Source organism: Xylona heveae (genome assembly GCF_001619985.1).
Source record: "Xylona heveae TC161 unplaced genomic scaffold L228scaffold_5, whole genome shotgun sequence".
NCBI lineage: Eukaryota > Fungi > Ascomycota > Xylonomycetes > Xylonales > Xylonaceae > Xylona > Xylona heveae.
Window position 1 is genome coordinate 1,388,461 of NW_017264197.1, and position 27,913 is coordinate 1,416,373.

General features: G+C 48.4%; 9 protein-coding genes across 9 annotated transcripts; 3 read left to right on the top strand and 6 right to left on the bottom strand.

The window, feature by feature from the left end:
* Positions 1–233: 233 nt before the first annotated feature.
* Positions 234–2,391, top strand: L228DRAFT_283005 (hypothetical protein). The gene is made up of 3 exons (XM_018336062.1): positions 234–909; positions 1,016–1,704; positions 1,827–2,391. The coding sequence occupies exons 1-3, from the start codon at positions 393–395 to the stop codon at positions 2,310–2,312; spliced, it is 1,692 nt and encodes a 563-aa protein (XP_018188494.1). The 5' UTR covers positions 234–392; the 3' UTR covers positions 2,313–2,391.
* Positions 2,392–3,169: 778 nt separating this feature from the next.
* On the bottom strand, positions 3,170–6,268 carry L228DRAFT_268308 (hypothetical protein; the record flags this gene model as incomplete). The annotated part of the gene is made up of 1 exon (XM_018335111.1): positions 3,170–6,268. One exon carries the CDS (start codon positions 6,266–6,268, stop codon positions 3,170–3,172), a length of 3,099 nt encoding a protein of 1,032 aa, XP_018188495.1.
* A 173-nt stretch (positions 6,269–6,441) lies between these two features.
* Positions 6,442–8,905, bottom strand: L228DRAFT_283007 (MFS general substrate transporter). Its single transcript, XM_018336063.1, has 3 exons — positions 8,382–8,905; positions 6,905–8,324; positions 6,442–6,850 (listed from the first exon to the last, which is right to left on the bottom strand). The coding sequence occupies exons 1-3, from the start codon at positions 8,670–8,672 to the stop codon at positions 6,768–6,770; spliced, it is 1,794 nt and encodes a 597-aa protein (XP_018188496.1). The 5' UTR covers positions 8,673–8,905; the 3' UTR covers positions 6,442–6,767.
* A 453-nt stretch (positions 8,906–9,358) lies between these two features.
* On the bottom strand, positions 9,359–11,289 carry L228DRAFT_268310 (glycoside hydrolase family 47 protein; the record flags this gene model as incomplete). The annotated part of the gene is made up of 4 exons (XM_018335112.1): positions 9,359–9,398; positions 9,455–9,712; positions 9,776–10,534; positions 10,601–11,289. The coding sequence occupies 4 exons, from the start codon at positions 11,287–11,289 to the stop codon at positions 9,359–9,361; spliced, it is 1,746 nt and encodes a 581-aa protein (XP_018188497.1).
* A 704-nt stretch (positions 11,290–11,993) lies between these two features.
* On the bottom strand, positions 11,994–13,328 carry L228DRAFT_220575 (putative mitochondrial ferrochelatase). The gene is made up of 3 exons (XM_018330245.1): positions 13,242–13,328; positions 12,601–13,183; positions 11,994–12,544 (listed from the first exon to the last, which is right to left on the bottom strand). The coding sequence occupies exons 1-3, from the start codon at positions 13,308–13,310 to the stop codon at positions 12,096–12,098; spliced, it is 1,101 nt and encodes a 366-aa protein (XP_018188498.1). The 5' UTR covers positions 13,311–13,328; the 3' UTR covers positions 11,994–12,095.
* A 723-nt stretch (positions 13,329–14,051) lies between these two features.
* L228DRAFT_247365 (ATP-dependent DNA helicase) lies at positions 14,052–16,579 on the top strand. The gene is made up of 5 exons (XM_018332625.1): positions 14,052–14,687; positions 14,740–15,583; positions 15,635–15,738; positions 15,791–16,021; positions 16,081–16,579. The coding sequence occupies exons 1-5, from the start codon at positions 14,130–14,132 to the stop codon at positions 16,186–16,188; spliced, it is 1,845 nt and encodes a 614-aa protein (XP_018188499.1). The 5' UTR covers positions 14,052–14,129; the 3' UTR covers positions 16,189–16,579.
* On the bottom strand, positions 16,160–18,402 carry L228DRAFT_247366 (alcohol dehydrogenase). Its single transcript, XM_018332626.1, has 3 exons — positions 17,647–18,402; positions 16,885–17,534; positions 16,160–16,669 (listed from the first exon to the last, which is right to left on the bottom strand). The coding sequence occupies exons 1-3, from the start codon at positions 17,945–17,947 to the stop codon at positions 16,388–16,390; spliced, it is 1,233 nt and encodes a 410-aa protein (XP_018188500.1). The 5' UTR covers positions 17,948–18,402; the 3' UTR covers positions 16,160–16,387.
* Positions 18,403–18,796: 394 nt separating this feature from the next.
* L228DRAFT_247369 (hypothetical protein) lies at positions 18,797–20,137 on the bottom strand. The gene has a single exon (XM_018332627.1). It carries the CDS (start codon positions 20,092–20,094, stop codon positions 19,000–19,002), a length of 1,095 nt encoding a protein of 364 aa, XP_018188501.1. The 5' UTR covers positions 20,095–20,137; the 3' UTR covers positions 18,797–18,999.
* Positions 20,138–21,376: 1,239 nt separating this feature from the next.
* On the top strand, positions 21,377–26,601 carry L228DRAFT_268315 (hypothetical protein; the record flags this gene model as incomplete). Its single annotated transcript, XM_018335113.1, has 2 exons — positions 21,377–26,390; positions 26,468–26,601. 2 exons carry the CDS (start codon positions 21,377–21,379, stop codon positions 26,599–26,601), a joined length of 5,148 nt encoding a protein of 1,715 aa, XP_018188502.1.
* Positions 26,602–27,913: the final 1,312 nt, after the last annotated feature.

Sequence of the window (27,913 nt, forward strand, 5' to 3'; positions counted from 1 at the left end):
CTGCCAACTCCCAATTGACGTTGTGAAGCGTGACGGTGCCACCCATATGAAATCCGGGGAAGGACAAATACAGTAACGTCCGGAGAATAGTTCATCCAGACGGATCAATGAGCTGCAGGAAGGAATATTATTTGTCCGATGATTCGGCCGAGCGGCTTGGCGTGTTGACAACACTTCACTATGATAAGGGGCCACCAGTTATGCCAACAATGTTACTTTGATCTGGAGTCTCCCATTGAATTAAAAATTTAATTATACAAGATAATTTGACAGGAGAAATTTATTCAACCCCGTCAATTTCATGGTTGTCGCTTGGGCAGCCAAGTTGAGCTTGGAGACCTGAGCGACAAAGCTTCCTCTAGCGTTACTTCCTTACGAGATTCAAACCCATAATGGCGACCAATGGACCTGAAGCTGCTGAGATGCATTTTTGTCACACTCTAGGAGAGTTACAGGAACGACTGGGTCACTCTCTTGCTCAGGAAGCTTCCTCTCCTCTCCCCAGCCTTGCAACGTTCACGTTCTGGCTGGCCCCGACTTTCCAGGTCATCATCCCACGGACTGTCACATCTCAACAAGCGACCCCGCCGGAAACACCGCAACATGAAGCTGGACAGGCCGCAGCCAACTCAAATGAGAAGCGACAAACAGTTTCACATGTAATCAACCAAGAGATTACTCTGCGTGAAACCTTTGATGACGATCTTGAAAATCACGTGGTCCAAGCTACACAACGAGTGGTATCTGGTGTTATAGCCAAGGCTGTGCAAGATGTGGACGGTTTCAAATATAATACTCGAAACATTTGGAGTACGTCGAAAGGGAGTCGGTTCAATTATACATGTGGCGAATCAAAACATAGTGGTAAACGCAAAAGAAGCAGTGTGGCTAACGCGGAGGTCTCTGAGAGTAAGTACTACCTTCTTTTCACATGACATGCCTCCCACTACCCCATTGAGCAACTAAAGGCATGTTCCACACGAAACAGGTTCTAGATCTAACTAATAAAATATAGCTTCGGCCGATTCAAATGCACTCATCGACTGCAAAGGATCAGTGACCCTTCGGTTTTCCAAAGAAGACTTTGCCGTCGAGCTCACTTACACTCATGCCCCAATTCATCGGACCACGTCCAATCGTGATCCAGGATGGATGAGAGTGGGACTAACCAATCGAGTTCCCTCTGCCTTTAAACCTACTGATCCGCCTCTGCCGCTCTATGCCCCGTCAGCGCCTCAAGGCCATGCAGAGCAGGACAACACGCCAATTGACCCGCAACTCTCTTCTTCTACTATTGCCAATGCATCGCCTTCGCGCCACACACTCGAGAATCCAGCTCCTCAAAACAGTTTTGCTGCACCACCGCATCGGCAATTCAACACTGGCGATGCTCCTGCCCGAGCTCCCTCTCCAATTAAAACAGAAACATATCCAGCACATATCCCAACTCATGCTCCTCCCTTTCACGATCCGCAAATTCAAGGCTCTCAGAGGCTCTCCACGAACGGTTTTACCATAAACGGTACTCCGATACAAGAAGGCGTATTTGAGCATCGACCTGAACAAGCCCGTCCACGCTCCTTTATAGAGTGGCAGCAGCAGCAGCATCCACATCCCGATGACGGAGAACAAGTTGCCCGCATCAAAAGAGCCCATAAACGCACCAAGACGGGATGTTTAACCTGTCGGGCAAGAAAAATAAAGGTATGTACAAGCTTCTTCATGACATCTTCTTTGCTGCACCGGTGAATTTCTCCCCGCTCTACTTCTTTATTTCGTTCTTGAGGTTGCCTTGTACAGTACGCTTACCACATTCCCCCATTCAGTGCGATGAGTCTCGACCCAATTGTACATCATGCCGCAAAGGCAACCGCCAATGCACGTACCCTTCTGACTCCGTTCCCAATGCGCCGCCGGTCGCGCAGTCCCTCGAGGCAGAAGGATTACCCTTTTACCCAGACCCATCGGTATCTCAGCCTCAGCCTCAGAGTACTCCAACAGCCCCAGCTCCAACACCGACTGTCGCTCAAGCACACACCGCGACCGAAATACACCCACTTGTCACCGCCCAGTATCATCTCACCATGGGCCATCCTAATCTCCTCCCTCCTCCTAATCCGAACCAACAAGTCATGCCGGTAACCGCTCAAGTCTTCAACGAAAATACCGGGACAGTCTATGGCAATGTAACCGGATATGTCGCCTGCGCTCCCGGTACGCGACTTCCGTTGGATCAAATTGCTTTCAAACTTGTTCCTCTTTTTCCGCCCGGCGCAGCGGTAGATCAACAGCATCTTCCTCGAGCGACTTGAGTATGATAATCTCTTTCTCCCTTTCTTTCTTCTTTTTCGATCCTTATTTAAGCTCTTTCCAAGCTCCTTGTCTTCCTACAATCTTCTCTTTTAATCTTCTTGCTTCTTTTTAAAGCGGAATTTTTTTAAATCCCTCTTTTTATCTTTTTATTAATATTTTAATTCTTTAATTCTTTACTTTTTATATCATTCTTTTTCTTTCTTTCTTTCTTTCTTTCTTTCTTTTTTTTTTTTTAATTAAGCTCGTAAATTTTGCAGAATCGCAAAGCTGAATAGCGTCTTTGCTACCTTATTCCCAAGAAAACATGTACAAAAGATACCATTACATGTCATTCTAATTCATTCTATCGAGACGCGATAGACCGATCTCACAGTCAGAATATCAATAATAGAATCGCACATAACCTTTCTCGTTGAACCTTCGACACTCTTTTGTTTTTTTTTTCATCAACACTTGACTTATCAAACTTATTAACATTTTGTTGTTGGTTCAAAAAGTTGTGCATTTAGAAAATTTAACATGACTCCTATATACAAGCAAGACCATTTCGAAACGCCAAAGCCAATACAATTGAGGGGAAAAGGACTATTGGATAAACGAAAGAAGATATGTAGATGAAAACTGGCGAAAGACGCCCGTGTTGGTATAAACTGTGATATGTACGAGGTATAAATAGTTATATATACGCGGGTAATGTAAACCAAAAGGCCACAGAAAAAAGTGCAAGGGAAACAATATATATGTATGAAGAAAGAAAAAAAGCAAGGGGGACAATATGTAAATGAAGAAGAAGAAAAAAAAAAAGGGAAAAAATATATAGGGCAAAGTAAGCATATGATTTTATGCCGTTATGCTTCTATGCCTCGCATGAGACGACGGAAGAAGCGTGGTTGTCTGATGACGCCTGGGTCGATTGAGCGGTTGGTTTTGGTTGGCTTTCGGTAGGTGTAATGTGTTTGGACGGTTTCCTGGCCGTTTTGAGAGACTTGCGCTGACGCGTTGGGACATTAATCGAGGGGCGAGAAGAAGAAGGAGTAGGAGGAGGGGAGATGGACGAAGCAGAAGCGGAAGAAGAAGAGGATGAAGAAAGAGGAGTAGAAGAAGAAGAGGATGGAGAAGAAGAAGTCTTCTTAATCAGTTTGACAATGGCTCTTTGCTGCCTTGCCGATTCGGCCTCCATGTACTTTTTCCGCTGACTGACTTCCACGACCCAGGTGTCAAGGAGTTTCAAGAAACGGCGACAATCGTGAACCATCTGAGGAGAGTAGGGGACGGTACTGAGACTCCGCTGGCTCAGGGAGGATTTTGAAGTCGCATTGATTGCCCATGAAGCCGAAGAGGAATGAGAAGAAGAAGCATGAGAATGATGTTGAACACCATGACTGGTCATGATGGCTCGCAATCCGGACTTTGCCTTTTTCAAGACATCCACGAATGGTTCGTCGATTGGCATGTCGGTGGAAAAGACGGTGTGTAAGACCCATTGAATACCAGCGACCTGGTGCAGTTGGACGTAGGCGCGGAGAAAGGTGGTCATGCCGACGATATCAAAGGGGGTTGATTCGTAAAGAGGAAGGCTCTTGATGTTGGTGAGGAGACTGATTGCTTCTGATGGTTTCCCCTGATTGATCAACCGGTTGGCAGCGGTGATGGCGACGTGGTGCTTGATAGGGAGGCCGTGCTGCTCCATGGTGCGATAAACATTGAGCACAGCGGTCTTGAGGTCCTCGCCGACATGGCGGCGAATATGGCTGGCCGATTGATAGAGATGATGAATGAATAAAGGAGTAAGAGCATCTTCGGTTTTTAGCCCAGACTCGCGTGCGGAAAGTACGAGACCATGTGCTTGAGCAAAGTCATCACCGGTGGCACGAAGACTGGCCTCGACAGCCGTCTCAAGCAATTGCCGCGAGATGACAACTCCGTCGGCAACAGCTCGTTCGTAGATTCGCACAGCTTCCGCTGGTCGACCGTCGATCATGGCAAGGTCCATTTGCCGATGGACGCCTCTTACTCCCACCCCCATCTCCAGTTTTTCGTTGGGAGCGTCCTTCAGCGGCTTCGAATTAAGTTTCCTTGGCCTTTGGCTCTTCCAGCGCGCAATGACTTTACGGATGCCATGAAGAGCTTCGTCGTTCACTGCAGACCTCTTCAGTTGCCGATGAGCGAAATGTAGCTTTTCGACACGGGTGGTGGCGCCGTTCTTGTTCCGGGCCCAGAACCGCTCGAGGTTCTGACCAAAAGATTGAGCGTCAAGTTTCAAGTTGAACCCTTGCTGTCGAGTGTACTCCATCCATTCCTCGATTTCAGAGACGAGTCCATTCTCTGCAAGTATGCCAACGACAATATCGGAAGTCGATTGATCAGGACGTAATTCGTAGGCCTCGATAATAGTGCGCGAGAAAGATACCAGATCTTTGGAATTGCCTTGTCGACCGTATGCGATCAAGAGTGGGTTAAGTAGCGCAGCTGGCGTTTTTGCCTCTGCAATCAGGCCCGTCGATTTCAGATTATCGAGACTATTTTGTACGCCTGGCCAGTCTTGTTTCTGAGCTTTAGACAACACAAAATGACCGAGAGTTCGAATGTTAGGTTGGAGCGACCACTTTTCTTTCATCTCAAGGACGTATGCCTCTGCCTGTTCTTCTTGGTGACTCTCGACGCATGATCGGATAAGGCTGTTGTACAGCGCAACAGAAGGCCGAAAGTCCGCTGACCATGAAAGCATTCGCGAGAAAAGTGCCTTTGTTCTCTCAAGATCTCTTGTCGCTCTCCATATCCCGCTGAGTAGCACAACATAACTGGCCCGCAACTGTGAAGAATTCTGCTTTGAAGCGGACTGCAATATCTCTTCCGCTTCACCGAGTTTCGAGTGAGCCACGAAAGCTTGCATTGCCGGCACATGAGACTCGTCATTTGGCCTAAACGTTCCCCGCCAATCCTTGAAGATGTCGATCAGCTGCCGGTGCTGTTTCTGTTCCGCCAGTGCTTTGAGCATAAGTGACCAGCAGCGCCAATCAAGAGCGTTCAACTCTCGCATTCTCCAAAAAATATTCTCCACCAGGTTATATTTCTTCTCTTGAAGAGCAGCAGACGCGAGTTTGAACGCAAGTTTCGTAAAGCGTGGTCTAAGCTCCGTCGAAGTCTGGTTAGAGAAGGTCTCCAAGAAAAGAGCGACGGCATTCCGGGTATCTTTTCGCGCCAGTCTTGTGTCAATGTGTTGAAGCAGAGATTCCGGATTACTTTGTGACCCTGGCTTTTCAACAGTCGCTATCGCTTCTGCGGATGATTCCCTTCCGGATGTAGTATGCGGTCGAGTCGATGAAAGATTGCCTGTCTGAGCTGAATCTTTTTCGATGACATTGTTATTCGAGGGAGGAGTATTTTTCAACGCCGTATTGCTCAGCTGTTCGTCTATGCCGCGAGGGACGAATTTGTGCAGCTTCTGTGGGGAGTGCGGTGTTAAATCTGATCCCCCCACCACTGCAACGTCTTCAGCTTTGGATCTGTTTCCGACGGCAACATCTGAATTATCTGCGAAATCTTCTCTTAATTGATGCTTTTCGCTCCGATGTATTCTTTCTTTGTGATGCTTGTGACTTGCACTGGATGGGAAATGGACGCTCTCGTATGCTTTATTAATCTCAGAGGGGAGGAATGGCGTGCGAGATGGATCGTCTTCCGGCGTTATATTGATGTCCCAATGCTTATATATAGCATGCTCGGAACTCGAGTCACGCTCATTCTCTGCTGCGGATGCCGCACTATGGTATTTGCGGCTCGATTTAAGCTTCCTCGTCGTCTCATGGATCTCTCTGGCGGCACAGATCCTGCGTCGTCGGTCCTCCAAGATCACGGCCCCTCCACCAATTGACCCAGCAAAAGAGCCGGCATATGCAATCTGGCGAAGCAGACGCAGTGCGCCCTTTGAGGGCACAGGGAACGGTGTAATCATGACCGATTCGCAGCCCTCATGCTAGAGAGAGCTTTGATCACGGATGTTTTTCCGGGTTCCTAGAAATTCGGTTTGTCGCTTGAGGCTTTGGGGGTCAGGGAGTCAAGCCGCAAACGCTAATGATAAATTATACTGCGGATGTGCACACCTGGTCACACCATTCGCTACAAGCTCCGGCGCCATTGGTTCTCGCAATTGCTGTGCTCTATACGGAGTACCCCAGATATATATCAAACAGACAAAGCTCCCTAAATAAGCCAAATGATTCCAGAAAATCTAAAATCTTGTATCAGAAATATGCCCGTATGTATAATGCTTCAATTGCCATATCACAATTATGGGTACTTTGATATTGGGATGCAAAGGAGCATTCGATTCCGCGAACAAAACGCCCCTCAAACGCACAAGAATGTCTATCTATAAAATCCTAGATGCAAGAAAGAACTCCGCCGCGAGGCAGTAAAGAGAGATGAAACATTAACGTTAAAAACCAACAACATTAGCCCGATCGCTCTACGCCTTCTTCTCCAGAGTCATGGGATGATACATTGTGGATCGGGACTTCTGCTGCGTGAAGATAGACTGTATCTGTTAATACTCGCGCCGTTAGGAAACGGGGTAGAAGGGAAAGCTTACCATGTGGTTTAATGAACCAGCTAAGGATGGCGGAAAGGCCAAATAGAGATGCTAAGCAGACGAAAACCGTCTGAGGAAACTTTCCAACTGTCGCTCCGTAGATGAGGTTAACCACGGTAGGCGCCACCACACGCGCCAGCGCGTGCAATAGACCGGTGGCTCCCAGCAGCTGACCAGTCCGGTCGGATGGGACGTGTTTCGTCAAAGCTGATTGCAGTGTCGGTGAGACAACGCCTCCAACGGAAGCAACAACCGCAGATAGAATAAATAAATTGCCAGTCCGCACCAGGGTGTAGCCAATATAGCCTATCACATCAAATACAATCGCAAACCGGATGATTGCTAGCTCCAGCCCATCTGCTCCCTCATTGCGATGCCGCGTGATTCTCTGAGGCCCGCGAACCAACCTCGTAATTAGTGGTAGAATTATCAATAAGCAAACCGACCGGGAGGTATTCGCGACCGATACTAGGACGCCTGTTTCTAGACTCCCCCATCCAAACTGGTAAGTAGAGTAAAGAATGATTACCGTAATCGAGCCCATCGCCACACCGAAAATTATAGTATCAATCGCAGCGAGAAGCAGTAGATTGATCCGAAGCGGTCGACCCGAACCTGGACCTGTTGGAAGGAGGATAGCTAGTGGCGCAAGGATATTTGCGCTTTTCAGCGTGTCAAGCCATGACTGAGTAGGGGTCAAATGCTTTTCGAGCCGATGCTTGTCCCTGGCTGCGGCCTGCCTCTGCTTTGAAACAGATTCCGGGAGGAAGAAGACAAAAAAGATTACCACGGTAAAAGTACAGGTGGCTCCAATATAGAAGATGGAAACAAGTTGCCCTGTAGCTTTAATGATATAACCAGCGGCAACCGGACCGACGGCAATCCCTCCAAAAAAGCAGCCATGGAAGACACTAAACGCGACGGCCCGCTTTGCAGGAGGCGTGCAATCGCTCAAATATGACAATGACATGGCCATAGCAGCGATGAAAGAGCCGCAAATGCCATCAATCAGGTAGCTAACCAACAACAAATTTTCGGAGAACCTGTCAGGGTTCGTTCCCACCACCGTGAAAATTAAATCTGTAATCATCGAACCTGTCGCAGCAAGTACGAGAAGATATTTGCGACCATATCGGTCAGATAAAGCGCCCAATTTGGGACTCAAGATTGCGCATGGGATGGCGACCATCAGGTTGCAATAGAGGGTGAACCTAGACACCAGCGTCTGAACCTCGGGTATCTTACATTGTGGATTATTGCCGCCAAGAATAACTGGAAGAAATTGAAAGTTGGGATCTTCCGCAGACCGGTCCGCCAAGTATCTACGGCAGATGAGCGACAATATGAAATTTATTTTTGGTACGGCCGTTGCTCCAAAAGCCAGCGTAAAAAGCATTACAGGTGGTAGGATCCATGCGACCTATAGAGCATGATCAGTGATTTTCTAGGGAATTGAACATGCTTTGAAAAACCCTACTGAAGGTTTCTTCCACCAGGGTAACCCCTCAAAGTCAATCACGCCATGCCACTCGGTGCCATCTGAGCTTCCTTCGTCCTGAGAGACGCGGCCAGTATCGTCTTCCTGACTTTGTTGCCCAAGCAAAGGCGATGCCTCTGAGACAACAACATTATGTTTATCGTAGCCACCTTGAGCCGCGACAGTTGCGTCCACGCCGATATGAGAACCTCGACGATGCCGGTCAGGAGAGCTGTAGCGCAGCCGCGTTTCGGCGCTTGCTTCAGCTTCGAAAGCTGCGTCGTTCTCCATGTTGATAGGGGGTTTGTACAGTTAGACAACGAGAAACGCTCCCCGAAGTTGTTGACTATTTATCCTACAGCCTGAACTCTTGATTCTGCAGGGCTGTCCTACAGTAATTGGGGAGGTTTTCGGTAAAATCACCGATCCATCTTTGCGAAAGGTGTGGATTTGCGAGCCGCCACTGATATATCTCAAACCTGGGGATGGGGGACGTCAGGATGCTGCTAAACTAAGTGTGCTTGTTAATCAGGCTGGAATGCTTACCACGTTCATGGCATGCGAGATAGCAGACTTTAGTCACGGCAGCTTGACTTTGACTGATACGCACAGGAACCGGACTTGCGACGGGGATGGCGCGAGTCTACTACGTAACTGTCTCCCATCCAGGTGGAATTACCCTTTACCCGAACCAGTTAAAGACAAGCATGCTTACCCCCTTCCCGTCCCAAAGTAGCCGATGCATCTCGGACACCGGAGTTGTTATCATTCCGGGCCATATGATAGCGGTCCCCGGATAGCCCCATTCTACGAGCACAATGTGCCATATCACGAATCCAAGTCGAAGATGATGCTGAATTGAATCATGGCAATCTATGTTTCCCCACCCAAATGCTTTTCTATGTACAGTGTCTTCCAAAAATATGACTGTCGTCCAGCGACATATCCAAGGTCCAGATGGAAAATATACGTCTATTTTATTGTTGCGATCGCCGAAAAGGATGCGCTTCGGTATTTCTAGACGATATACACATTAGTTCTGGCAGACGTTCAAAGATTAAATGCAAACTTACAGCACAAATTCATCCAAGCTGACCAGATCCGGTTCACTAAAAATGAGATAGAAATATTTGAGCGTTTCTGCAAACCAAAAGCTTTCCATGTTCGCGAGTTTCTCTGACATGGGTCTGGTAACGTCTGCAATGGCGGAGTAGGCAAGATTGGTTTTTGTCTGCTCTTCGATAGCGAGAAACATATTCCAAGCCTTGTCCTGGTACATCTTATCGCCGGTGAGGCGGTAGAGCACAAAAACTGATTCTATCGCTTCCGGTCTAAGTAAGAATCGTCAGCATATATGAACCAGATTAGGTCAACCAGTTCGAGTCTTCGCGCACCTGAGCAGATATCTCCCATCATCCACTTTGACAAACCCGGGAGGGATGGCTTCGTTAATCCTCTTCGTTTCCCATTCTTCCTGGTTCCACTCGCAACCGCTTACATCCGTGCACGGGAGATTCTCAAACTTCTCGGGCATGATGCCACTGGGCATACTTTCATAAGCCCATATACAACCATCCACGAGCCTTCGAGCTGTTTCCATGTCGTTTTGCCGATCAAAAGCTTTGGCAGCTAGGCCTACCATGCCGCCTGTAAAACAACTGAGATGCTGGCTCTTGGGCACGAGGCTTGAGCTTCCAGTTCGGTAGACTTTGATGTCGCCTGGAAGGAGAATATCTTGATTGGTAGGAGTCATTGGTCGATAGAACAAGTTTTTGAACGTTTGAAAGCTGTTTTCGTACAAATCGCGGTACTGTTGCTTGCGGCCGCCGAGAAGAATGTATTGTTTCGGAAAGTATTCGTATACTGAGTCGCTCATCCCACCAAGCGTAAATGTGCCACCAAGGTCGAATATGAGCCTTTCGGCATCAACGATAGTAGGCCACATTCCGGGAAGTCGGGTCTTGTTTTGAGCTTTCTCCAATTCGTCTGTAACTCTTTGTACAGCATCAAAATATTTCGGATCATTAGTCAACTGAGAAAGCCGCGTGAACTCCAAAGTAAGCGACCCTAGGTCCGCTAAAGGGGTAGTCAGAGAAGCCATTTGTTGATTCTCACTCTCTTGTCCTTCTGTTTTTGTCTGGAGGCGTGCTTTGCTGATTGTCCCGCCGTCAGCAACTCCATCCATGCGGTAGATGGCGAATTCATGCGGAGGCACTCACAATTTCAGATCCCAGTGAGCGACAGGCATTCTATTGGGTGTATCAAAAGCAGCATAAAGCATATCACCAACCTCCACGGCCTTTTCTAACAGCGCAGGATACTGTCCCTCACTTACGTCGTAGGCTCCAAGCAAGCCTCCAAGGAAACGGATAGTCGTTTCGAAGACACTTATTTTGGTCTGCCGAGTGGTGGAAAAGTCAATCGTTTTCAGCGCATCGACGGTCTCTTCAAATTCTCGTTTCATGTTCATGATCCAAAGCGTATCCAAACCATCCACTGCTGTCGCGGCCCAGCCGCCAAAAGCATTTTTAGATTCCCCAGACACGGGATTTACCTCGTCTTTTAGCCAGGCATATCGCTGATAAGTCTCCCAGGATCGCTGGAAACTTTTTGCGACCGCGTCTTGCCGCCCTTTTCTTTCATTCTTTTCTCTTCGGCCCTCTTGCCCAAAATTGTATTGAACCTTCGGAATGAAAGCATGACTTCCTTTCGGTAATGAGATGGTCGAGGTAGGAGGATATTGCATTATCATTTTGTTCCAGGAAAAATGCTGCTGCGACGGTACTGCCTGCGCATGGTCTTCATTTTCAAAAGGCGGAGGCAACGGAGGAAATATGCATTTGTGTAGAATGAACAGGACACAGCCAACGATCAAAAGAGCGAGGATGGGCTGTCGTTTGAACGCCATGATAAACAAGCTGCTCTGCTGAAGAACAGGCAAGATGTCGCGTGCTTTGAATTTCAAAATCTTTTGCGAAAAAGAGCGTTATGAAACAAAACCATGTCTCGCAAAGTCACCAGCTTAGCTAGGCACCGTTTAAACAACTGGAGACATGTCGTAGAAGACTCTATTTTATTTGTTCTCGCCGGGGAAAGAAAAGGAAGAAAGGAGCCAAAATCCTCTCCTCCGGGGAGAAGCCATATTAATTGCATGAAGTGATGCATATTTTCAAAGCCAGGGCCACGCACACTGTTCCAATTGACCCCTGGAAAGCCTCCACGCATCCACTGATCTTCAATACTATTTCAATAGCCTTGGCGCAGGGGAGTTCCAATTGTGTCGGGTGCGTCATAAAGGGGTTGTCAACAAGGGAATACATTCAATCCCGGTGGCGTCGGTACGCGAATTAGCGAACGAGAGAGAGACCTTGCCTGAAGAATCAGCCCGTCTCTCTCTCTCTCAACTGCAGCCCACTTTGTTTTGCCAAGAAGTCTCGGCCCCCGTACGTTGAACTTTTTGGTAAAAACGAACCACAGCGAGTGAGAGTTTGACTGATTCGCCCTGGCCCCTGACGATCGCTAGACACCATGCCGCATGGAAGGCCCGCCCTACGAATACTGTACGAGTACTGACATTGCAGCAGTTTGTACAATCTGTATATTACTCCTTATAGCAGGATAACGAGTAGTAAAGCCTATAAAAAAAATTATGTATAATATGAATATTCTTCACGTGCTAATATACAGTTTCTAAGATTACTATGAATGATAATATCAGGGTAGATCGCTTCGTCCCAAAAAGAACTTCTTTTGCTCCAAGCACCGTTCGCTTTTACAGCCCGGGCATCTTAGGCCCATCTGGCTCGAACATACTATCCCTGACTGGAGATGCTCGCGGGCGATGTCAGCAAGCGCTCTGATAAACGTAGGGCTGCCATTCAAGCTCTCTGCGCGCTTGATTCCTTCCTGCCCGGCCTCCCCGATGACTTCTTGATCGAGCTCGTAGAGTGTTTCAATGTGATCGCTAGTAAACGCAATGGGAACCAAGACCATATCCGTCTGTCCCTTGTGAATATATTCTTCAACAACATCGCTGGTCTGGGCACCCAACCAAGCCGAGGGTCCGACTTGTGACTGCCAAACCAACCGGTAAGGATTGGAGAATTTGAGGCGCTGCATGACGGCGTATACGGTTGCTGCAACCTCTGCTGGATACGGATCTCCTGTGCTCCTTGTCAGAGACCATCTTATCCGCAATTTCCGAGTTCAAAGTACATACCTCGATTCACGACGCTCATGGGGAGACTATGCGCAGAGAAAAGAAGGACGACGTCCTTCCTCTTGTCTTCTGGATAAGTTGAAAGCTGAGCTTCAATATTTTCCGCAAATGCTTCGACCAGGCCGGGATGCGCGGGCCATCGATCAATCACACTCCAGTCAATAGCGCCCGGCGGGTTCATCTCTCCAGTTGCTCTCTTTCCCTCCAGTCTCTGCCTCCATTTCCATAGCTCGTTCAATGAGCTCCCTGTAGTCGAACAAGAATATTGGGGATACTGTGTGAAAGCGACTGCGCGGCCACCCTTTCCCTGGCCGAATCCATCTTCAAAGAGTTTGGAGTACATTTCCTCCGTTAGGGGGTTGGCATATCTGAAAGCGACATATGGTTTGTGCGGGGCCGTCTCCGGTGAGATTTTATCGAGAATCTTGCACATTTCCTCGCACTGGTATTCCGACCATTTTCTAATTGGAGAGCCGCCGCCAATTGCGGCGTATTGGGCTTCGATTTTAGGAGTCCGACGCTTAGCAATAAGAGGCCCAAGGTACTTCTGGAAACGCCCAAGTGGAATTAAGTCGCCATCGGCCTGTCATTCAAAATATAAGTAATAGAACATTTGATCGATGAAATCTGTTTAGACTAACAAACAGCCTGCTCAGAAAATCTTCAACCTCTTCAGTTGTCGATGGACCTCCCATGTTCATGAACACCATCGCAGTGGGCCCTTTAGACCCGGTAGCATCCTGGGTGACAGGAGGAACGATCGTGGCAAGAGAACGACAATGACTCGCTCCTAAGGTTTGTTTCTGAAAAAAAGACCGCCTTGAGGGTATTGAAGTCCCAAATCTCCGCAAAGGCGCCGGGCCCTGCACAGATAGATGTTTTATCCCCTGTCGGAGAGCCATGATCTCCTCGCCAAAGGAACAAAATAACAGCAACAATTGAAATCCTTAGGAACTTTTTTGAGAACTGGAGAGAACGACTCAAACCATTGTCAAGCCATGTCGTAAGATTGTAAATAACAAATCAACCCAGGATCTAAAGAGGTGCTTTACCGATCGCTACAGGGCCCAGACTACTTCGACTTTTACTAACCATCGGCCGACCTTCGCTGATCGATGACGGAAAGTGCCAGACCCAAACCAAGCTAATGGGAGCCAGTCAGAACTTACAAGAAAGTCATCCCAGAATACTTGGTCACATGATCACCCGTCATTAATGCACGCGACGCGTCTGCCTACCAAACTGGGGGCTTGCTGAAGGTAGAAATCAACATAAAACATACATTTTAATTCAAAGTAGTGACCACTCAACTAAAGCTGCTTCACTTGTAATCACCAGATGCTTATCGTGCACTATGGGAGATGAACGGCCTTGGGAGTCGCGGGAGGACGAAACGGAAGATGAAGAGGAGATAGATGAAACAGTAGGACAAGCCATAGGATAGATATATGCCGTTGATCCTAACGGTCTTTTAGGGTTACAAGACTGTCAAAGATGCTGTACTTTTCAGTATTGATATCAGCTCCTCCATGCTCAAGGCTTCCTCGGATTCGGAGTCGAAGCCGGGAGAGGATGACAGTCCGGCAGCTGCGGCGCTGAAATGCGCCTTTTCTTTGATGCAACAACGAATCATATCTAATCCTTCTGATATGATGGGCATCCTTCTGTTTGGTACAGAGCAATCAAAATTTCAGACTCCTGACGAACGCAGCAAAGGCGGACTCGCGTACCCTCATTGCTATCTGTTGGCCGATCTAGACGTCCCGTCCGCGGAAGATGTTAAGAGACTAAAGTCCCTTGTTGAGGATGAAGAAGAGTCCAAGTCGCTTCTGGTACCATCGAAGGAGCCAGTATCAATGGCGAATGTGCTCTTCTGTGCCAACCAAATATTCACCACCAAAGCACCCAATTTCTCTTCCAGACGGCTTTTTATTGTGACGGATAACGATGATCCACATACACATGACAAAGCTCTCAAGTCAGCTGCGGCCGTCCGTGCAAAAGACCTCTATGACCTGGGCGTTATAATTGAGCTGTTCCCGATATCGAAACCTGACCACGATTTTGATCGCAGTAAATTTTATGATGTAAACAACATGCTCCTGCTTATTTGTCTTCAACATGAACTGACAGCTCTAGGACATTGTATATCGCTCATCTCCACTTGACCCGGAGGCACCTGCGCCCTTGGCACCGACTGTCAAACCTTCTCTGGCGAAAGATGGCATTTCTCTCCTCCATTCGCTTCTGTCTTCGATCAATTCAAAAGCAGTCGCAAGGCGCGCTCTCTTTGCAAACTTGCCATTGGAACTTGGGCCCGGCTTCAAAATTTCCGTCAAAGGATATATCATATTCAAGCGCCAAGTTCCGGCCAGGAGCTGTTACGTTTGGCTTCAGGGTGAAAAGGCCCAGATTGCAAAGGGAGTAACAACTCAAATGGCGGATGACACATCGCGCACCATTGAAAAGGCAGAAATTAAGAAGGCTTATAAATTCGGCGGTGACCAGGTCGCATTTACACCCGAGGAGATCAAGAAAGTTCGCAATTTTGGAGACCCAGTCATTCGCATTATCGGCTTTAAGCCATTATCATCGGTGCCGTTCTGGGCTTCCGTCAAACAATCAACTTTTATTTATCCGTCTGAAGAAGATTTTGTTGGCTCGACTCGCGTCTTTGCTGCGCTTCAACAAAAGCTTCTGCGCGACGAAAAAGTTGCAATTGTTTGGTTCATTGCGCGAAAGAACGCTGCTCCCGTTATTTCCGCTCTTGTTCCTGGGCCAGAGCAATTGGGTGACATTGGAGAGCAGGTCATGCCGCCAGGCATGTGGCTCGTGCCCTTGCCTTATGCCGATGATGTCCGCAGCAACCCAGATACGACTCTCATACAGGCTCCAGATTCGCTCGTAGATATGATGCGCACAGTGATCCAACAGCTTCAGCTTCCCAAGGCTCGATATGATCCGCAAAAGTATCCGAATCCAGGTGCGTCTCAATTTCCTTGCGAAAGGAATATTTGCTAACTTTGACTCAAAGCACTGCAATGGCACTATCGCATTCTACAAGTACTTGCCCTAGACGAAGATTTGCCAGAGAAACCTGAAGATAAAACCATACCCAAGTATCGACAGATCGACAAGGTTGGTGCATCCAAGTGTTATTTTCGCGAGCTCAGCTAATATATTGTCACAGCGTGCAGGCGGCTATGTCATTGATTGGGGACATGAGCTAGAGGATCAGTTCCGTGCCTGGCAAAAGGAGAACGGCCCTCGCACCTCAAGCGCGAAACGATCAGCTCCGGATGAAAGTGCTCCTCCAAAGAAAAGAACAAAACCATCCGATGGTGTGGAGTCGGGTGACGGTCCTAATTCCATAAATGATAATGACATCAAGCAGCATTATAGTAAAAACTCCCTTAATAAGGTACGCTACAACCGCCCACACGCTCTTAGCTTACAGGGTTCGTCCGCTGACTGCAAAAGCTCACGGTCCCAATTCTCAAAAGTTGGATGGAAAACAAAGGACTTAGCACAAGCGGGAAAAAGTCGGATCTGGTTGAGAGAGTTGAAGAATATTTCGAGAATAAGTGATAATTATTTATGTTTGATATTCCCCATTCGGCGTTTCAAGGGTCGCATCAAAATGCTCTTTCATCGTCGGATTATTGAGGCGTCACTAGATAAAACCTCTTATTGTCATTCCGGATTATCGACATTTATGTGGCACTACCACATGGCGATGATATCGAATTTGAAACTCAAATCTGCTGGCTGACGCTGTTTTACACGCTCATAATTTCGCTACCGGAGCTTTCGTACCAAAAGAATGTGATGATGACGATGACGATCCAGATCCAGAAACAGAAGCCACTTCAACCATCGTCTTGCCTATATTCTCGCCGGCAAACAAACCCACTAGTCCTGCCGGAGCAGCTTCCAGTCCGCCTTTTATGACATGCTCGCGTCGCTTGATTTTGCCTTGTTCCAACCACGCGGAAAGATCTTTGAGCGCCCGTGGATACTCTTTGACGTAATCGAATACGATGAAGCCTTGGAGCGTAACGCGCTGGGACTGATAGATTGAGATTGTTAGCTTGGGTATGTCTATACAGCTGTGCAGCACGGATAAAAGGAATCGAAAAAGAAATAACAAGATAATAAAATAAATCAACGAAAGTAATAAAAAACAACAATGAGAAATGGAGGGGAAAAAATAATAAGATAAAATAAATAAAATCATATAGGATAGAATCAAGGAGAGGGAAGGGGGAAAGGCAAGGAACTTACAATAATCATCATGTAATTCTGCAACCCTCTTACGCCGCCACTGCCACCGCTTTTCCCCGCTCCGCCGAAATCACTTCCAGTATTATACTGGCTAATAGCACCACACATGACGAATCTCGCATTCTGATTCGCCCGCAGGAGACACGCATCTAGAATCTCTCCACCAACATTATCAAAATACACATCGATATACTCCGGTGTTGCGTCCAGAAGTTGCTTTTTCCAATCTGTATCTTTGTAATTAATCGCCTTATCAAAGCCGAGCTCATTGACAAGGAATTCGCATTTTACACGTGTCCCCGCAAGACCAATGACACGCTTGGCTCCCTTGAGACGTGCAATTTGGCCGACAACCATTCCTGTTGCGCCTGCCGCGCCGGATATTACGACCGTCTTGTCCCGCGATGCGTCGAATTTCCCGACGTGTAAGAAGCCAAAGTATGCGGTTAGGCCTGTCGTTCCGAGTGTGCTGAGAAAATCGGTTGCTCTGATTTGAGGCTGGTTGGTTTTTGGCCCGGTCGAGGCTTGAGATGCGGTAGAAATGGTCTGAAGCGGACCAAGTGGTTCAATGGCATTACGGTCTGTTGGAAGAAGAGCATATTCTTGCCAGCCAGTGGCAGCGCGGGCGTATTGGCCGATTTTAAACTTGTCTTTTAGTGATCGTTAGACATATTATCCTTGAAATTTGAGCGAAGCATGAGAGAGTCGAGAATGCTGGAATTGGGAATTAGAAAAGCGAAAGGGAAGGAATGGTAATAGTACTGGTATCAATCCCTTTTCCAAGCCCAATAATTTCAACTATGCCCTGTCCGCGCATAATTTCGCCAAGCTTAACAGGGGCAATGTACGACCGTTTAGCAGTAAGCCATTGCCGCATGGCCGGGTCAAGAGATAAATAGAGCATGCGCACGAGAATCTTGTTCTCAGGAATAGCATCGACTGCCGGGTCGGGAAAGGTGCTGGTGCGCAGTTCAAATGTCCCGTCTCCATTGGAAGTAACGGAGGGATTGATTGAAGGAGTTGGTTTGCGTGTGTATATGAGTTGTTTGTTGGTGAGTGGCATGATGGTGTTATCGCAATTGAAGCCTTGGAGGAAAATTGATTGAGAATATAAGGCAATGTTTAGACGGCGTAAAAAGCAAATGCAAGATCCAATGTATTCAGCGGTCGTAAATAAGTGACTGTACTGCTGAGCATCAAAGGCGTCGCAAAAAGCAAGGTAAATGGAAACCAGACAAGTCAAAGAAGACTCAAATAAGGAAACCTGAGGCTAAGGAGAGCTGTCGAGGGGGTAGGTACGATAGGAAAACACAGATACGTTAATTGATGCTTCAAAACTTGCAGTCGTGAAAAGAGAGTGCTAATTGATCTGAACAATGTGTTATTGCGAGGAATGGAAGAAAAACCAGTAATTCCGGCGGAGAAATCCGATTAAGGATATGCTCCAATGTTGGAATCAATTCCAAGTCAGCAAAATATAGATATATACAGTAGCTTATAATACACTTATTAATTACAAAGTCTCAGGTTGGAAGTGTTGACGTATGACTACAGTGATGTTTGTCAGTAAGCCGAGGTCTGTCGTAGGGTTCGGGTATCTTTACCCGTCTGGGGAGAAAATCTTGGGGTTGGACCGCCCTAGGTTGCCGCTGGACTTGAACCGAGGCTTACTGCCCTCGGCCTGGCCGAGAGCTTTTAGTGAACGCGAAACATCAAAGCCAGAATGCTGCTTTTTACGGCCTACCGCAAATGGACATTTCTCCGATTCGATGGCTGTTATAGTAATCCCATGCTGTAAGTAAATCTGAGAACGAGATACGACTGTAAGATAGAATGGAAAGGCAAGACTTGGGAGTCTTTCATCACGAGTATCACTACTGTAACACCCTGAATCACGAAACGGAGCTTCAAGCATGGTTCAAATAATATGGATAAATTGTAATAAATCTTTATCAACTAGATTTACAAGACTAAATTGATGTGTTTGATGCTCGCCAGCGAGATTAACATGATATATCAGTAGCCAAGATGCTCGATGCAAGCAAAGTAATTGAAGGCAACTTTTCTCTCCGCCACCCTAGAGACAAATAAACCCAATTCTGCTAAAAGACACTATCATTCTTCATCTCCTCCTTCGCCTTCCCCTTCCTCTTCGCTGCTCACTTCTTCTCCTTCCGCAATCGCCTTCTCCCTTCGCTTCCTAGCACGCTCGCGCTTCTTATCCAACAACCGCTTGAGGTTCTTTGCGGTATTGAACACACCTCCAGTACCCGCACCACATGCGGCACAAGACGGGTTCTTTCGATACCGCTGGAGTGCGCAAGGCTCGCAAAAGTAGTGTCCGCATTTCGTCGTAATCGGATACTTGTATGGTTTCCTGCAGATAATGCAAGCAAACGGAATGTTCTCCAACAGATCGTCTTCATCTTCTTCGTCTTCGTCGTCATTGTCCCCAACACGCCGTTTTGCGGCAGACGAGACCGCCTTTCCTTGGACTTTCTTCCCTTTTGTCCCTATTTCCCAATCTCGATCTAGCTCCCAGCCTTGTTTATAATCTTCACGCGCATGCAAGAACTTGCAGCTATCGCCGAAGCCGCAAAATCCAGTTTGCTTATAGTCCTTGCATACATCGGGCGCGTAATCCGTAACGGTAATGGTCCGAATGTTCGTTGGTGCCTTCACAGGTCCCACTTGCTTATTCGGTGCGTCTGGGTTCTTCTGGATGAAGCTCTGGTACGCGCCCGATCCTTTGTAGAGACCGTCATTCTTGCCCTCTTCCCCGCCTGCGGGTCGAACACGAGTGCTGCCAAGTAATTCTTTGGCGCTCATTTGATCATTGTCTTCCTTGCTCTCATCAAACCAATTTGACTGTTTGGTAGCGTCGTTGGCGGAGGAAATATTTCCGGACCGATCTGCAGTAAATGTGCTGGCTTCAAGTCCGGCGGAGCTTGTCTTCGCAGCACCCCCTGCAGTGACGACTCCACCATGCTTGCGTCTTCTCTTAATCTTTCGTCCATCTTCGCCTTCTTCCTCCGACGTTGTGTAATCTGAGTCTGAATCGGAGGCTGGAGGCGGCGTCGCAGGTCTTTTGCGCAAGCTAGATTTGGACTTTGCAGATCGCTTTTTGAAGAGACTGACGGGTGGCGCAGCTTCTGTAGCAGTATCGCCACCTTGAGGAGGATTGAGCGAAGCCAACTTTTCTGTATCCATGCTCGATGCGATTTGAGGACTCAACAATGCAAAGGAGTAAGAGTTGAAGGTGAGGCTGGGGGCAATGAATGTCGAGTGCACGGACGTTTTTGTCATGTTCGAGAAGGCTGACTAATGCGGAAGTGTGGCGCAGGTGGCGCAAGAGCACGTGCCACACGAAGAATCGACTTGTTTTGGCCATACAGCACCAATACAATGATAAAATGCTGAATAATAGGGTAAAGAAAAGACTCTATTCAGAACAACTAGCAAAAATCTTGATTAATCGGTTGATACATATTATTTCTTGGAATTGCTTATGTTAGTCCGAAGGTATACTCATTACTTTGATAGAGTACTTGGACGTCAAGAAAGTCTGCGCTTTGCACTTGGTGAGCTTAACAACAGACTGTGTGGGCTCGTTGAACCAGTCTCAGCCACCATAATCACTGATCTCACTGTAAAGCATTCCTAGACTTAGCAGTGAAGCATATCGAATCCCATATGTCTGAGCGGATGATGAATTGAATTGACGTCTGAGAAAGTGTGGTAGCGCGTCACAGGCTTGAGTTGGCCATGACAGAAACAGGTCCCCTCTTTCCCATTTAGGACTAGACAAGGGGACAGCTTTCACGCGTCAGGGGCCAACAGGGCCCACGAACAACAACAACATCAAGTTACCCTACCCTTTGATGTTTTGGCGGGGGGAAAACACGATCCATTGCGTCTTGTATCTCTTTGACTCCCCCGACAACTACTGCCCGCCCAGATTCGATTCGACTCTCCTCTTTTCCCTCCTCCCACTCCCCCAGTGCAGCTGCGTGGCTCACGTTGTTGCATTCCACGGGTCGCCCATCGCGACTGTTCCCTCGATTTGTATTGTTTTTACTCTTTCTTCCCCACTTCAATTCACCTCTTCTATTCGTTGTCACGAGTGATCGTTGATGGTTCTTTTCTCTCTTTAAACAAAGAATACATTTATTTCATATATTACACTTTCGTTACGTTAGGTACTTGATTGTACCTTCTGAGGTCCCTCCGTTACGGAGTGGCTTCTCTCATTATTGGCACAACTTGCCGCACCCTCGCTAGATTTAACTTTCCACGACCATCGAGCTTGTGCGACGATCATGCGACGATCGTAGAGGGAGAGGCTTCACCTATTGCCCCAACGTCTCTTCCAAAAAGCAATCCTCTCTGGCGCCAACACTTTGCGCTGAGAGGCCTTCGGAGTTTCATCGTGTTACCCTTGTGACTGAGCAGTCTAAGAGGTGACACGGGATTTCAGCGCCCCCAGGCCAATATGGCTGCGTATCTGTCTCCAGGAGATGGAGCACGCATCACCGATCCTACCCAGCATGCTGTCGACTCCCCTCGCTCTCCTGACGATCCTTTCTTGAATACCCCGCAAAATAATCATCGCGCGCCGCGCTTCGCTCCCTTCGACAACGATGCGTTTGAAATCCAAGCGCAAACCTCACCTGCACAGGCGAAGCGTGCACTCGAGGCACACCTTGCGGAAACCGAGCGGCGAATCGAGGAAGCTTCAAAGCTAGGCACCACGCTGTTGCGTCAAAGAAAGGATCTGGACGAGCAAATCAAGGAAATTGAGAAGCAACAAGGGGGCAGTGAATTGGGTCCGGAGTTGAGGCAGAAATTGGCGGAGATTGAGAAAGAGTATATCGAGGTTGGCCAAGAGAGTGCCCGGGCATTCTTCCCTCCGCGATCGCGAGTGGTTAGCAGCGAGGTTGGATTAGGCGCTCCGTCTCCAAAAGATCCTCGCGCTACGAGCCCATCGCTCTTTGCAAGCCAAGCGACCAATTCTCCGAGCAAACTGAACATACCCTCCCGAAGGCAACGAAACCAGCCTTCGGGGCGCGTCCATGACATTGAATTCGCCACCGAAATCAGTACAGCCTTGCTAGCGCAAGTACGACAGCTTCAGGCTGTTATAGCAGAGCGTGATGAGACGCTCAAAGCGCTCAATGCGGAGAAGTCAAAGCTCGAAATTGAAAGCGAGGCGCTCGCCGAGCGACTGCACAACCTGGACGAGAGCGAGCAGAAATTCAAAGACGAGAATTGGAACCTGGAAACGCAGACTCATGAGCTAATCGCGGCTGCCAAGGAAGCCTCGGGTCGCGAACAGCGACTGAATCAAGGTCTCAATGCTGCTCATGCTGAAAAATCAGCCATACTAAGGGAGCTGGATGAGCTCAAACAAACAAACACAAAGCTTGCCGAAGAGAGTGCGGCCAACCGGAAGCAGCTCGAGGCGGAGCTTGCGGGTATGCGGCGAAATTTTATGATGGGCGAGAGCGAAAAAGGAGCATTGCATCGAAAGGTTAGCGAGCTCGAGTCGCAAAACCATGAGCTTGCCAAGGCAGTCGCCGGACGACTCCGTGGAGATGAGGCTCGGCAGGTTATTGAGGTGCCCATGGCTGGTGAAGAAGATATTGAAGACGATTCGACGTCAGACCCATCTCCAAATGCCTCACCCGCCAAGGGCACACCACGACATACTGGCCTGGAGACCGAGACTTTGAGGAGTTCACTGCACCACGCGCATCGAATGATTCAGAATCTCAAGAGCACTATCCACCGAGAGAAGGCAGAAAAGATTGAACTGAAGCGTGTCTTGCAGGAGGCCAAAGACGAATTGGAGATCAAGAAAGCTGAAGCCAACCCAGGTTTCTCTGGTAGCGCAGGCAAGCGCAAGAAGAATGCTGCTCAAAATGACCGCTTCAAAAAACCTCCCAGACCAAACATGCTCGGCGCAGGAAGAGAAAGCAAAAATGAGATCATTGATGACGAGGAAGAGTGGGAGGATCATCAGGAGGGAGCTAGTCCGGAACATGACAAGCGATTCGAGAAGAAATTGACTTCTCCTCGAGGCAAGAGGCATTCCATGTCCAGGGTGCCGCCTGTTCACCATCATGCTCGTGGTACCGATCTCAGCGAGGCTTTTGAGACTGCTCACGAGACCAGTGATGCCTTTGAGACGGCGGAAGAGAGGGAGGGCACGACAACCGAGACTGATGCGTTCCAGACTGGAGCTGAAAGCTTTGGTGGTGATTCCAGCGACGAGCTCACCGAGACTGAAACCGTCACAATTCGAGGCGGCACCATTCGTTCTCGGAAACCTTCTGGCCTCGAAGTCGCTGCGAACCGCAACTCGTATTTGAGTACTGCGTCGACTTCTGCAGACGAACTGGATTATGACAGTGAACCGAGGACGCCATTGCACTCTCAGCAGGAAAGATTCCGTCTTCGAATGAACCGCGGCGCCGCCCATCGCAGGTCGAGGGTCGGAAGCGATGGCGGTCTCTACAGAAGCGATTCAGTTAGCGCCAAGAGTTCGCCTGTAAGCGTCCTGAGCAATGAAAGCCCCGCTGCGCCTGTAGGTAATAGCTTGTTTGCGGAGCTTGGGGATCTCAATGGTGGTGACGACAGCGAAGAGGAGGAGGAGGGCGAGGAAGTCGAATTGACTCCTCGCAGAACGCGAGCAGTGTCTCAAACTTCGTCTACACTAGCTAGAAGCTTTGGTGCTACGAGGGATCAGTTTTCGGTGTCGAAGCCCCAACTTCATCCTAAGCCCGAAATGTCAGACATGGGAATCATGACTGAGCCTTGGAACCCTGAGCCAGCGATTCATGAGGAAGCAGGAGACGAGAAGGAACCCGCAACAGCAGCTCTGGTTGCTGCGACTCCTTCCTCGGCGCTGTCAACCATTGAATCGCAACATACCGAGCCACTCGTCCCTGATCCATCAACGAAGCTCGGCATCTCTGCCGTTAGTGCCCAAGAGTTTGTGCCTCAAATTCCTGAAGTCCCCGCACCACCGCCGCTGCAACTTTCGGAGGTGAATATTCAACACACTGAGCCTCAGCATGTCGAGCCTCCGCCTTCGGTTCCTCTGCAGCTTAGCAACGTCAGCGCACAACACACCGAGCCGGTTCGCCCGCCATCGCCAGTGACACAGTCCTTGAACATTTCGCAAGTGCAATCCTTGCATACTGAGCCCAGGGAGCCCGTGGTCCTTGTTTCAGCACCGGCTGATTCGAGCCATGAGAATCCTCAGGCCGACGAACCTCGCACTCTGACGTCTGCCGCGCCTCAATACCAGGAGTCACCTTCTCCTGTCCAGCTTGAATTCAGCGGTGTCAGCACCCAAAATATTGAACCTGTCCGGCCGTCATCCCCTCTTCCGGAATCGCTAGACCTCAGCCATGTCTCTACGCAATCGACAGAGCCTGTGCGCCCTCAATCACCTGTTCCTGCGCCACTGGATCTCAGCAATGTTTCGGCGCAGGCTACAGAGCCACAGCGTCCTACGTCACCTATACCGACGTCTTTAGAACTTTCAGCCATCAGCACACAAGATACCCGGCCGTTGGTGCCTGAGCTGAAAGAAGAAGCGCCTGTCCATCTTACTGCACCAACACCACCTTCATTGGAATTCTCAACCATCGTGTCTGAAGAAACCGAACCAGTCGCAGACTCTACGCCTGCAACTGCTAGAGCGATATTTGCTTCCGATGTCAATGGCGAGAAAACCACAGCCAATGCTGCAACGGTCAAGGATGAGTCTAAATCAGAGGAATCAAAGGCAGGAGTGCTTGGCTCAATCTTCGGCTGGGGCAAAGGATCGGCATCCCGGCAACCTGAGATTGCGGAAGACGAAACGAGCCAAAAGTCGTCTGGGGAAGTTCCCATTGAGACAGAGAAATCAAAGCTACCGTTACAAAGTGTATCGAGTAATATTGCCTCGAAACGCCCAGAGCAGAAGGAGCTTGGTTTACAAGCGACCGCTTCAAAACCGTTTGATATGGCAGACCAGAGCTCGCAAACATTACTTTCAGCAAGCCAGATCGACAATCTGTTCAAAGAGATATCCGATAAACCTGAAATGGCTGCTGGCTCGTTTGTTCGATCCCCTACAGCATCAACACTTGATCAAAGTGTACACGGCGGACTTGAGCGGACATTCTCCCAAGATAGCATGCCTAGCAGCCCAAGATCCCGGACGCGAAGAACCGGCGTTGGCCTTGCGGCAGGAGAGGCGTCCCCCGTCAAGGCTCCCAGGCGACCAGGAAGCCCAGGAAGCATACGTAGCCTTGCCAGCAATCATCCTCCATTGCCTGTGGACCACAAGCAAACAATTGCAGCGGCCTCGAGAAGAATGTCTGGTGGTGAAGGTTCAGGAATTACTATGGGTCCGCCGCTGCAGCCGGCTTCGGCGTACAAAGGCCAACCTCATCTGCGCCCACAGACGCCCAGCAGCCAACACCAGCAGCAGCATAGCCCAGCTTCCAAGGCCGGTACAGCTTCCCGACCACGACGCCTATCGTCAGTTCGGAGTGAGATGTCTTCGGCTCTCACGCGGCGATCTTCTGTTACGTCATTTGCGTCCGAGCTGGACGAGCGCTTTAACATTCGGCCGGATGGATTCATGCCATATGACATGGCCGGCGGTACAGACCCGCGGATGATTGAAGCCATCACTCAGACCATGATAGGCGACTATCTTTGGAAATACACGCGCAAGGCTGGCCGCGGAGAGCTTTCTGCTAACCGGCACCGTCGGTATTTCTGGGTCCACCCGTACACGAGAACACTGTACTGGAGTGATCGGGACCCGTCAACAGCTGGGAGGCTGGAACTTAAGGCGAAGAGTGTGCAGATTGAAGGTGTACGAGTTGTCACCGACGACAACCCAATGCCCCCCGGGCTTCACCGCAAGAGTTTGGTTGTTGTTACTCCTGGACGGGCGATCAAGTGTACCGCCGCTACCGGACAGCGACACGAGACCTGGTTCAATGCGCTCTCATACCTTCTTCTTCGGACTGGGGGCGAAGTTTCTGGAGACGCCGGTGGTCCTGACCGTTCGCAAAGCAGGAACACCACTCGCGAAGACGGTCAGTCGGTTGATGCCCGTTCCAGCACCAGAACTCGCACGATTGGAGTCTCGTCTCGCGCATCGCTGTCATCTTACAATAGCCGCACAACTAGAAACACATCTCCTCGAAGGCACCCATCCGGCGTAGCGACTCTGCGACCCTCGCCAGCTGGCGTTTCTCGTAGCCGCGCCTCTCAACCACATGGGTCTTTATCTCGCCTTAGCAGCATGTTCCGCTCTGGCGCTCCTCCTGGCGGTGTGCATGGATCATTCTCAGGCCGTCGAAGCAAGCAGAGCATTAGGGACGATAGTATCTATGACGCAAGCATGGTGAATGACTCTGCCGAGGATCTCAGGCAGGTCATTGAGAGGCAGGAGCGCGACTCAAGCAGGCTGGAGAATGTACGAGCCTGCTGTGATGGTAAGATGGATATCAACGATGCGATACATTAATTTATTACGTACATCTTCCGTGCTAACGTGATTGCTTTTTTTCAGGCAAGCATGACGTCGGGTCTCTGACACGTAGAGGAGGACGCCACTCTGCACTCCACATCCATCACCATAACCATAGCCACCACGCCCCGTCCCAGCAGGGTTCAATGCGAGGCGCGCCTTCACATCGGACATGAATAGAGTCGCAGCAGATATATGAAAGCCAAATGCTACGCGCCCGGCTAAATCCGCCGATACTAAATACGCCTCCCCAGCCAAGAAAATGCCATTAATTATCACTAAGATCTCGCAAACCTTGGTTCTCCTGTTTCCGTCGTTCTCAATATTGGTTCTTCTCCGCGTCTTTTTTTACTTCCGCTCCTAAATTGATCACTTATTATTATATCCATTTCGGGTCCCTAAATGGGGGAAATATCCCTCGCAACGCCGCTGGAAGAACCAGACAATCCGCTCATCTAATCATAATCATACCTACTCATATTCCTTCTCCTATTTTTTTTTTTTTTTTTTTTTTTTTCTTGTTTTTCTTTTTCTCTTTTCCGGTCATCAATTCCTTCTCACATATTTTAACCATTAAGCCAGTCACTCGTTTAACTTGAAAATTATCCACTCACATACATATTGACATACATACACTCGTTTAGAAAAAATTCTTTTTCCTTTTCTTTCTTTTTCTTTCCTTTTTTTTTTAAGTTACTTGGCTCCTTTTTATATTTCTTTCTTTTTCAGTTCCTTGGCTCCTATCTTCCTCCCCTTTTGATTTTTGCTTCTTGCATTTCTTTGCACACTTTGAAGTTTTGCAAATCAACCCGCAATTTTTCTGTGTTATAAAGCAGTCTGCAGTTTTAGCGTTGAAGCGCCAAAGAAATCTAAAAAAAAAAAAAAAAAGGCATTGATCAATTTGCTCTCTCACTTTTTCTATGAATCTAGTTTTGACCTTGTGTTAGTGTATGGCAATTAATATTGCATTTCATGCAAGCATATTGAGGTTGTGAAGTGATGTAATTGACGCTGAGCGATGCTAAGGTATACAGGTTAAGACTTTGTCAATTTATGCGATCTTAAGTCTGTGTTTCCAGACACAGACTGTCAAAAAACCCAATCGTTATAGCGCGGTATGTGGCAAAACTTGATGCTTCAAGTGTTAGTTAGGCTCACTGCAAGATGTGACGAGACTTCAAAATGTGCGCTATAAAATATGTCACATCAATGTAATTAATTTGCCTTGTGTGTTTATTTATTTATTTACCATACCGAGACCTTGCTCAATTGACCTAAATCTATTGCAGCAGTTCAGTAGGAAATTAAATAACTTATGTGACGAATTGAAGGACATTGGACATCATACATTTGCTCGAGTCGTAGAGCTGAAATGTATCGGCGCAAGACGCTCTTGTGGACCTGGCAATTTGCAATCTGCAAATGCTGGCACCGGGTTGCTGTGGAGAAAGGCGCAAGGTCAAGTATTTAGTAGTTAACTTACCTAAC